The 11,509-nt window shown below is 35.4% G+C and overlaps 4 protein-coding genes across 4 annotated transcripts; 1 reads left to right on the top strand and 3 right to left on the bottom strand.

Annotated features, from left to right (window-relative positions):
• Positions 1 to 2,111: 2,111 nt before the first annotated feature.
• NDAI0H01550 (uncharacterized protein) lies at positions 2,112 to 2,462 on the bottom strand (the record flags this gene model as incomplete). The annotated part of the gene is made up of 1 exon (XM_003671524.1): positions 2,112 to 2,462. The coding sequence occupies one exon, from the start codon at positions 2,460 to 2,462 to the stop codon at positions 2,112 to 2,114; it is 351 nt and encodes a 116-aa protein (XP_003671572.1).
• Positions 2,463 to 6,709: 4,247 nt separating this feature from the next.
• PRP45 (mRNA splicing protein PRP45) lies at positions 6,710 to 7,906 on the top strand (the record flags this gene model as incomplete). Its single annotated transcript, XM_003671523.1, has 1 exon — positions 6,710 to 7,906. The coding sequence occupies one exon, from the start codon at positions 6,710 to 6,712 to the stop codon at positions 7,904 to 7,906; it is 1,197 nt and encodes a 398-aa protein (XP_003671571.1).
• Positions 7,907 to 8,346: 440 nt separating this feature from the next.
• POP5 (RNA-binding protein POP5) lies at positions 8,347 to 8,874 on the bottom strand (the record flags this gene model as incomplete). Its single annotated transcript, XM_003671522.1, has 1 exon — positions 8,347 to 8,874. The coding sequence occupies one exon, from the start codon at positions 8,872 to 8,874 to the stop codon at positions 8,347 to 8,349; it is 528 nt and encodes a 175-aa protein (XP_003671570.1).
• A 1,229-nt stretch (positions 8,875 to 10,103) lies between these two features.
• PRE6 (proteasome core particle subunit alpha 4) lies at positions 10,104 to 10,862 on the bottom strand (the record flags this gene model as incomplete). Its single annotated transcript, XM_003671521.1, has 1 exon — positions 10,104 to 10,862. The coding sequence occupies one exon, from the start codon at positions 10,860 to 10,862 to the stop codon at positions 10,104 to 10,106; it is 759 nt and encodes a 252-aa protein (XP_003671569.1).
• Between the last annotated feature and the right edge of the window lie 647 nt (positions 10,863 to 11,509).

The following is an 11,509-nucleotide window of genomic DNA, read 5'->3' as shown; positions in this document are numbered from 1 at the left end:
AAGTTAGTTCAAGTTAGTTCATGTTTCAAGTTAGTTATTCTATATCGGATGCGGCACTCGTATACCGAGATGCAATGGTAGGGGAAATCCGGTTATTGATATCGGATAGCGGGTTAATCGAGTTTGACCTAAAGTAGTGATTTCACAATACCAAAGTTTTGTATTAAAGGCCTTGAGAATATCATCAGATATGACTGCCTTGGGGACAATCATCAGATATGACTACGTCCCCAGACAAATTGTTGTGAATATCTTGATTGTTGTTGTTTGAAAGGTTTGAATTGCTGGAACGATACTTGTAGTAAGTGTTACTATTAATATCCTATGGTAACTGTGTAGATATCAAGTTTGGTACAATGTCCTCTAATATGACGCGAAATGATTATCGAACCTGGTAAATGCTGGAATGATATTCTTGCTAGATGGAATTATTAATATCTTACGATGAAAGTTTAGATACCAAGCTTGGTATAATGTTTTCTAATATGACAGGAAAAGATTATCAAATATGGTAAAGACGCGAAGAACCACAGGCACCGACGTGACGCGACTAACATTGAGTTGACATGTCTGTCAACGAAAAATATTCTCATGTTTTCTATCCTGCCATCAGGAAGGTAAAATAGACCAATAACTCGAAGTTTCAATTCCTGATTTTCCCGTTGTTATATTTTTTATATTTTATATTTTTTATATTTTATATTTTATATTTATTATACTTTATATTTTTATTTATTTTCAAGAAGAACGGACTCTATTACTTATATTATCAGAGAATATTAATCATAATTAAAATAAACTCATATAAAGCTTATTTACATTCAAGATGGAATTTTACAATACGAACAACACACGATATCAAAAATTGGATGGTTCCGAGCGGTTACACTATCTAATAGGATAACGCCGTACTGAAGATCTCGATCCTACTCCTTGTTAGTCTAACTAAACACAGGCTATGAATCCTCTTTGATCTGACGATATACCATCCACGACCTCTACCACGGATATCTAATATTCGCGACATCATCAACGGGTAGTAAAGTCTAATCTTCAAAGTCCACGTCACTACCTTTGTTTAATGTGGAGTTATCCTTGTTTCTTTTTAATTCTATTAAAAACTATATCTAACTATTGTACATGAAGCTATTGTCAAACGTTCAAGATCTGTCCTTTATATACGTTTGGAAACATTAACAGTTTCCATGGTTTCTCGATGGAAACCTATTCGAGGTATAAAATATATAAGTCTACTATTATATGTTCGGTTATATAATAAGCAGCAAGGGTAATAATGTGATATGGTGAATACCTAGAGGATTCTAAGATTGGTAACGTTCTCTGAAGTAGCTTCAGCTGCAAAGTTCTTATTAGAAGTTCTTGAAAGGATCGTCAAGCTCGGTGTGTCGCATATGCGGGTAAAGCTATTGTCGCATTATGCTAGTAAGGCACTTTATTAGGACCCTCTTTATACTTGATTAGCATATAACTAGTATTCAGCTTCTACTGCCCCATCCTTAAGGCTGTTAATTTAGGTATGGTTTAGAGCAAGTAAATCAACCCTACATATCTACTTTTTGATTTGTGAAAAAGATATCGGTTTCCTAAGGGTAAATGATAAAACAAAATATAGATAAAAAATAATAATATAAAAATAATAACAGGACAAACGGCAATAGACACCTTGAGTTAGGGTCTATTTATATTTATATCGATGGTGGAATATGTTAGACCTAGCTTAATAGTCTATCTGGTGTAAGCCAAACGGTCAGTCGTTACGGCTAATTGAACTCCGTACACCACTACTATTCATCTTACTTACGGCGCGCTTCGTCTCGAGAAAAGATGTGTGTTTAAAAGTGTTTGTTGATTAACTATGCACCTATAACTAAAACTTTGAGTTGATATGGTATGATAATACGCATGCTGGAAGTTGGCATCTTTTGGTCACATGGGCATGAGGAATAGCATTGTCTTTCAAAGTGCTGCTATGGTTGGTTAAGCTTTTGTGAGTTGTTTGTACTCGATGATTCCCAACCTTTTTATGTGGGCGAACACGGCTAATGGTTTGTTCTCTCATACGCAATTCAGTTGATACTCTACCAACCTGATTAGATAACGTCACAATTTGGTTTTGATAAAGAATGACGGGCGTTGTCGTTAGTACCAGTTGACGATAATGAGAGATTACCAGTAATATCAACAGAACTAACGTCTGTTGCGGGGATAGATGGTTTGGGAAAGTTCATACTTCTGGGAGCAAATATAGAGCTACCAGATTGAGGATAACGTGGTACTCCTGAAATGGTGGAAGTGGCAAAATTATGAGATAACTCAACTGATTTTGTCTGTTCTAATGGGAAAATGGATTCATCAAATTTAACTTGACTACAGACAAAGACTTTTCTGGATGGAGGGTGGAAAATCCTATAACCTCGGTGATCGGAGTCGTAACCTACCATGACACCACTAATCGAAGTTGGTGCAAACTTATCATCTCTCAATGTCTGAGGTAAGGTAGTATAAGCAGCACATCCGAAAGTTTTCAAATGTTTAATACCAAATTTGGAGATTGTTTAGATCAAACCAGAGACAATAACGAATCTTGAACTTACGGCTTCGGATGATACTCTGTTTAAAAGATAAACTGTTGTAGGAACAGCCTATCTCCATAATGAAGGAGGGACTCGACCACCAAGCAATAGGCAAGGAGCTTTTTTCTTGTATGGAACGATGTGTCCGTTCAGCCCCTCCATTTTGGAAACTTTGATGTGGTATAGTAAGTTGATGTTGAATACCTTTACTCTTAAAGAATATATGTAATTGATCATTGCCAAACTTACCCACCCTCCCCCATTATCAGATCTAACTGCAGCAACTTTACAACCGCCTCTATGTGTTAAGTAGTTTTCTTGTGCATTATCCCAGTCAATTACTGCTTGTGCAGCATCTGATTTGTTCTTCAAATGGATGACAGCGTAGTAGCAAGAATAAGCACCTCGAATTGTTAAAAAGTTGGTTGGGGCTTTGAATTCACTATATCTAAAATTTGCACAAAGGTCAACTTAGATAAGCTGAAGCGGAGAGCCGTATTTTTTGAGTCGTGATACACCTTTGGACATGAGACCTTTACTTAATGAGCAAGTTCGACATAAAGTTAGATTCTGAGTCTTCAACTTAAGTAAGTTAAGAATAGATAGGTATCGATTATAATCCTGTAGCCTTAGTGACCAAGAAGAGAATACTGTTGGATAGCTTTAGCTTGTTTTCGAATTGAGGAGGGACCGAACGGCTCATAAACGGAAGAAAAGTTGGATCGTCCATTAACTTGATTGTAAGTAGCTTAGGACCTGAAAACGATGGGTTCATAACCTGCGTAACAAGTAATTCTGTTAGTTTCATTATTTCGAGATACTAAACAAAGTTAATATACCAAATGCCTTCAAAACCGTGTATTCCCATTTCTTCTTAAAAACCATTTGATACTGTTCAAAAATGCATTGTACTATATCCACAAGTTGTTAGTTGGTCTTTCTGTTGTTATTTGAAGGCAAGCTTACTAGTGCCTCATTTCTCAAAAGTATTTGAGAAGATATGAAAATGTCTAGAAGATCATGTTGAGCCAGGTCGCCTACATCAACAGACGTATTGGGAAAAATGAGGGAAAACATCGAGTATAGAGACAGCCAATGTAAATATTACTCATTAGTTTCTTTCATCTAATACATAATATATACTATTACACAATACTAACTATAAGTGTTAGATATAAGTGTTTATTCATCATAAGCACTTTTACACTCGTCTCTTCTCGAGGCCAAGCGCGCCATGAGTAGATGGACTTGGTGGTGTACGGAGATCAGACAGTTTTGAGACAGACCGTTGGCTTACACCAGAAAGACCTTTAAGTATGGTTTAACATTGAGCGTTTAATGTTTGACAATACTTGTATTGAACATACTGCACTAAATCCTTACATAATTATTATAGAACTCTTCAGAAGGGTAACATTGATGAGATGTTGAAGTATATAAAGGGTAGTATGTCTCATCCAAAGTCTAAGATGTATAATTATCCTTCCCATAATTTTATTTACTATATAATATAATTAATCAAAATACTTTATAAAACATTGACCACTTAACTCTCAATGTCTGATTCAACTATTAACATTCAAACCTTATCACAACAACTTAATTGTTATGTTAGTATATAATATACATCAATTTATAATTTTAAAAACGATAATTGGAACAGAACCAAAGAAAAAATTGTTTAGTGTGGTGTACGGATGCTACACAACAATAAAAACAAAATGTTAATAACGGTGTACGGATGTCAATCTACAAAAGTATTTAGGACTCATATATCCGGGTAAAATATTCGATAGTATCCACGAGTTTAGAAATGTTAAATAAAATATATATTCTATTTTCAACCGGGATTTTCAACCCGATCAACACCAATACTGCTGACTCTTTTTGTACTCGAGGGGTTCAGTTATTGTTCCCAATACGTTTATTGGAGTAAGCAACCAATTCCAAATATCTATCTTTGAATAATACTTGTATCGAAGTCGAAAAAGAAGCAAAGAGTGAAACGAATGATGCTTTGCGATTGTTAAATGTTTTATGTTATTCAGAAAACTTGAAGTTTTTGGATTTATCAGGGGGTTATCATTGCATGTAGTTGAATGTTACAAAAAAAGGCCGTCATGAGATAGTATTCGCAATCTTAGTGTTACTATTATCATATCGATCCCCAAAAAAGAGGCTGCTCCTAAATTTATACAGGTTATTTTGCAGAAGTAACAAAGATACACAAAAAAAGCGACTTTCTTATGTTCACCCAAGCTTTAAAATCTTCCAGAGTTCGTTCTTGCCTGTTTTAGCCCCCATTTATCGTAGAAGAACAATCACTGTAATATCATTTCGGTTGCTCTTTCCTTTCATTTGACTTTGAGGTAGCGCTTAGGAGGATTAATTACTTCGCTATTCTAATTCATACAGTAATAATAAAGTTATTAATGTCTTGCGTAGGCCAGGTAATTGGCATATCTTTATTTGATACTGAAAGTAACATACAAAACTCCGGGCTGTACGAGGAGCTACCTGTTTCTAACGTTCATCACGTCTAGGTTCGTACCTTACGTCATAGGAACTCAGATACAATAGATATGTTCTAGCATAATACCTGAAAATAGATCCAGTATAGTTACTACCTTGGGTCCTCTTTCTTGGCATGTGTACGGTTACCGTCCCTTCTGAAACAGGAAATAATAAATAAGAAGCACACTGTTACAATTTCCTAAGTTAAATTTTATTATCCTGAGCAATGTTGCGACGTATTTTTATGATAGGATTGTATACTGAAAACAACTTATTCAGCGGTGCCAACGCTCAAAATATGATAGGATATTCTGCCAGGATACTATTCCAATGTATAGCGCCACATGGGGTTTTTCCTTCACTTGAATACAGAGCTTGGGAAGTGACCAGCCACAGACTAATTTCCAGCAGAAAGAAGGTATAATGCGGCGTCTTTCTAGGTCACAGCCTTATCGGTTAGTAAACGGAGTTTGGACCAGAAAGAACCCTTTCCTGAAGGTTACAAGATTACTTCTTAACATTCTCTTCCAAGTAAACCTAATAACTTTGTTTCCTTCATAAAAGTCTAAAAACCAAGCACATACATTTCTGCAACAGTATGTTCATAGTAAAGTTCAACTTATTTGCATTGATAATAAAGGGTATAGATTTTTTGATTCTCTCTTTCCATTTCACCAAAAAAATTTAACCCCCAAATCTTTAAATCTTTCCCAAGAAGCTCCCGATATGTGGTTCATTCTCCCAGTTCTTATAACGAGCATCTTTTCAAAATCCATTGAATGTTCTTGTTTTCAAAACTACTCTAATAGGTTGAGAAATTTTGTGTGTCACCTGTAATTCTCCTTTTTTTCGGATGTTATATCTGCTATCAAATAAGGACAATTGAAGTTAGAAAAGCCCAAGTTTGTGTAACAGGAATTTTATGATTGATTGAAACTGCTGTTTAGTTATTCTGACAATGCTGAGCTGGAAGGTTTACAGAATTATGCAAGATAGAAAATAATAATTTCAGCAACGGAAGATATGAAAATTTCACAAAGAAACGCAATGCAACCAAACAGGAATTTTTTCTATTATAAGATGAGGTATTTTGATAGCTTTAGTTCATTCATCCTTTTTCTCATAAACTCTTATATAAACTGTTGTCCAGTTCATCATTGCGATAAAATGTTATATATTACTTCTGAGCCTAGATTATGAATGAAAAGTGTCCAATTGTGCAGTTTAGGCCGCTTTCTGATACCACAATAACGACCTGTCCATAACTGTCAGTAGCTCAAGGTGACGGCTATCTAGCTTTTTAGTCATTTATAAGAGCTTGTAGAGACTGTCACAATTAGATGAAAACTATGCACTTTTATAAAGTTACATTAAACATTTTTTTTTTGTATGGTGAGAAATTCGGGCTCCTCGCGCCGTTCTGAAAATGCATGCATAGACTTATATAACTTTACTATAATCTGCAATTTCTAATAACGAAAATATCATGAAAATATCTCCCAAAAGAAGATCGGAAAACGTCCATGCTAATAAAAGAATATAGAGCACCGTTACCACGCTATTAAGCTTAGCAACGTCTCCCTACACATAGTTTGAAAACCATGTTTACGTCTCGTTTACCACCTCCTACCAAAACAGTGCATGCAGATAGTGAAATTTATCAGCGGAGTAACGAACGTATTGTCGAAAGGTTAATTAAACAGCCTATAACGGTATCTTCCCAATCGGTTGCAAACAAACTTAATTTTCAGGATTTTTTACCATTACGTCAAAGGAATTTTGATATAGAAATCCCGTTACCTAACGCAGAAGAAATTAGGAAAGCCACGAATAAAACCAAAAAAGTCTTTGACAGTCTTTTACAAAATAAATTAGAATCTAATGGAACGTCTGTCGCAAACAAGAACCACAAGAACGTGAGCTCGAATGTTGTTAGGTACGGAAAAAGTGGAACGAGTAATGTAGTCGAAATGGAGATTGTCGAAGCTGTTCAAGATCCTCTTCAACCATCCAGAAAAAAATTTAGGAAAGCAGTTGCCCCAATATCAGGTGAAGAAGTGACACCTATTTACAATTCTTCTAATGAAAAGAAATTAACGAAAGAAGAAATTAGAAAATGGAATATCCCATCAGCGATATCTGCTTGGAAAAATCCAAATGGTTATACAATATCACTCGATAAACGTCTGGGTGGGAAAAGGTCCTTGGCTCCAAACGAAGTTAGTTCCAAATTCACAGACCTATCAGACGCTTTGGAACTGGCAGACAAAAGAGCTAGAGAAGAACTTTCTCATAGGAATGAACGACGGAAATTACTCGCATCCCATTCCGGTACACCTGTACAAGAAAGAGATGGGAAGCGACTATATAACGCAGGACCTGAAAAAACGACAGGTACCGAACACGCGAAGATAAAGGCAGAAGAAAAGGAACTGGTTAGCCGATATGGTGAAAGAAGAAATAAAAATGATGTTGCTCAGCGGTTGAGAAAATTAGCATATGCGGCGGGTACATCGCTGTCTGATAAAGTGATATCTGGTACTGTGGCAGCTTCAAAAACTCCAAGAGTTGATTATGATACAAGGCTATATTCTAAGGGAAATAAAGTTCACTCCAAAAACTCGGAACCATTTTATGATGATCCATTATTCGTTCAACAAGATATTGAGAATATTTATAGGACTAAAGACACCACCAGTATACCACCAACATCTGCCGAAGCCAGACCTGTTGCATTCACTAAAAAGACAGATATCGATGAGAGCGAGACTAAGGGAAAATATGGGTTAAGTAAGTGAAGAAACTGATATCTTTAATTGCACCTTGTGAAGATCTTCACTCTAATGATTACAACGGAAAATAATTTGGAACGAAGTGATAACAATATTAAGAGAATGGGTGATATGCAGATCTAAATATCCTATAGAAAGGCAGAAAGAACTAAGACGCATATAATACTACAGATTGCTTTAAAAAAGGATTGTATTATACATTGGATTTTTTATATACTACATAATGCAACATATGTATAGTCAAAGAAAGAAAATGGTTCGCAAATAGCCAACTATATAACCGACGTGCATGTTCTTCAGTTTAACTGATAATAACTTTTTGATGATAATGATTTTGAAAGAAATTTCCCTTTAAGTAACTTGATTAAGAGCATAAGCTTTTGAAAGGTCTTATTTTTGATGGTCGGCTTTTCATCTCAGCTTTATGCAAGCCTTGATGCTCATATTCATGCAAGCTCCATAATGTCGTCATTAACACTCTCATCTTCATCATCAACGTCAGAATTCGCTTGAACTATTTTCTTCAAATCATCTGATATTTTTTGGTTATGTTTTGAGATAGTAGATAAAGATTTTGAATTCCTTGCGATTGCGTGTTGCTCAATTTTTTTAATGGTTCCACTAACTTTGATTGGATTCAAAAGTATTCCCTCAATTGGACCCAATTTGGTAATAAAGAATAATGATGCAATTAATAACTCACAGTCTTCTCTTAGACATCTAATGATCCCTGTTGAAGTTGCATTTGAGAAGTATTTTATTTGTAACATAGAATTCACTCTTCCGGACCCATAATCACCAAAATTGAGTTGCAAAGAACGTCGTATTTCCTGTAAAAGCACTTTGATGGTACCTTGTTTCGAAGTCGCCCTATGATGATTTAGGAAAATATCATTGATTGAATCAGAAGAAGGTTGTTCTTGCCTTGGTGATAAGACTTCAAATAAAATGTATCGACTCTTAAGACGGACCATATTAGCGATGTCTCACTGATTGACCAGTTTATTCGGCTGTGCTTAATAATATCTATTGCATTTCTTCAGAAATAAATCAGAACATTTCTCTAAAAAAAATTTAGGCGCCTTGTTTTACGAAAAACTCCAATGCGGAGTCCTACGTACGTATCTCGGAAATGCCAAATAATTTTCATCCGATCGCAAGAGCACACAGTTTATTTATTACCTTATACATATTTGTAGACAATATTTTATTAGACCAGGCTTGACACCGAATGAAAATACGTTTCTCCCCAAGCCATCTCCTACAACCACCAGAAAATGCTATGGGGAGCTTTTCAAGGTCACGACATATATAGTTCTCATGTAACCTACTTTATCGAAAGTAATCCTTTTATCGAAGGAAAATATTGAAGTGAACCATCCAATTAGATATGTTTTCAATTCATCCCGTGGCATGAAGTTGTCCCGTTAAAGGTACACTACGCGAGTGGTTAATAGTTGTCCAAGTTAGAGGGAGCAGTTCCATGAGGGTAGTATCATCGATGCTATCAGAAGCAGTGACGCCGTGGTACCCAAGGGAGCTATTCATCCAAAGCTATTGGGTAATGCATTGCCAGGTACCTCATTTCCAGGATCGCTCAAAAGTGCCTAATGGAGAATGTCAGTAACAGTACACATGAGAAGATTATTATCCTTATTATCTAACTTGTTGAGGGTATACTTCTACAGAAGGCTCGCAAAGATCAAGTACACTTCTGCTAAATTTTATCTTATGACAATAGCCGCATTAGAGATGGTGAATAATCAATTTTTTTCGGGTAGGAATGGTCACCTATTCGATTTTAATTTAATTATTAGTTTCAACGTAAAAGAGTGGCATAACATTTGCTTTCACTTTCATGTTAAGCAGATATTACAATTATTTAAGCTATTTCGACCTGTCTTTGCATAAAGTTTCTGGAAAAAACCGTGCAGATTTTCTATAGGTTAACTATGTATATGAAATGACACAATATATTTAATAGTAGTCAGGAGCATACGCAAAATTATGTAGTGGAGGGGTTACGAACTTACTTAGCGTAATTTATATTGATTGTTCGTAATTATAGAACGCCAAGACGCAAACTTGGAAATAAATATCTCGAAGTTTTGCGTTGTAATGTCTTCTTTCAATTATTTTGATTGTTATTTTTTGTGTCGATTATTTACGTTATAGGAACTATTTGCATATGTATGATTGAGTTTTATTTCTTCTTTGCTTGTTCCTTTTCTTTCTCTTGTTGCTTTTCTTGTTCAATTTCTTCAACGTGTTTGGCAATTTCTTCATTAGTTAGACTAATAATTTCAGAATCTGGTTTAACGACAGTTATTTCTATATTTTTGGCACCTGTTTGTACTACCTCTAATAAGGATCTTACCGTTAGTCTAACACATTCATCCACATTTTCTGGAGGTTCTTCACGATTGTAATTTTTTTCTAAAAATTCACGAACTGTTTTAGAATTTCTACCAATGGTTTGCGCAGTCCAAGAAGAGTAAATCCCACTTGGCTCCGTCTGATATAGTTTTGGTTTATCATCTCTTGGATCGAATCCTGCAATTAAAGTTGAAACACCGAATGGTCTAACCCCACCTGATTGTGTATATCTTTGTTGCACACCAGCGATATAACGTGTCAAATATTCGACTGTGACCGGGTCTTCCAAAGTCAACCTATGACTTTGAGCTTCAATTCTTGCCTTTTCAATTAAGATTCTTGAATCAGCATTTAAACCTGAGAATGACAGTACTAAATGAGAGTCTATTTTAGATATTTTAGAAGGGGTGATTCTTGGATCTTGTAATTTCAAAGTGGATCTTCTTTCACAGCCTAGTACGACACAGTTCTTCCCCTTGATACCGACGGCACAAGTACCTCTCTTGACGGCTTCCAATGCATACTCTACTTGAAAGATATGACCATCAGGAGAGAAGATTGATAAAGCTCTATCGTAACCACTCATCTGTTTACTATTATTATTCTTGCTATTTTCTTTTGCTGTCGATTATGTATCAATTATCAACTGTCAATTCAATTGCGTATTAATTTCGACGATATAATGTATATTACTTCCTAGTTACTTGCTATGGTGTCTTCGGATGCTTATATACGTTGTTATATAACGCTGTGATAGTGGGTGGCAAAATGTATCGTATTTGTTTCCCTTCAATTTAGATATAAATCATGAAATTATCTATCTATCACTAACGTTAAATTTCTCAAGATTTATGTTACCCGGGGCATACGTAAGAGAATTTGGAATCCAATTGTGCCAGCGACACTTCCTTCACCGGGTCTTGCCTGTTAACCAGTGGAAACTAATTACTTGACTATTCCTTTATTGATGGGCTCCCTTCTTTCTGAATAAAAGGTCATGTCACTGTTTGTTTACCGACCATTTTTCGATTGAAACTCCCGTGTACCTCTAGCAGTGGTAAAGAACATTCCAGACCTTTTTGATAATTTACCTTTTTAAAGAAACATTTGACACATGAAGAACCCTTTTTCTATATAAATGAATATAGTCTAACATAAGTAGCAAGTCTATCAAATTGAATCTTAAATTTTTGATAACAGGTTGAAAGTGGAGAATACACTACATATTCATGT

Source organism: Naumovozyma dairenensis, chromosome 8 (assembly GCF_000227115.2).
Source record: "Naumovozyma dairenensis CBS 421 chromosome 8, complete genome".
NCBI classification, from domain to species: domain Eukaryota; kingdom Fungi; phylum Ascomycota; class Saccharomycetes; order Saccharomycetales; family Saccharomycetaceae; genus Naumovozyma; species Naumovozyma dairenensis.
This window is presented reverse-complemented; position numbering and strand designations above follow the sequence as displayed.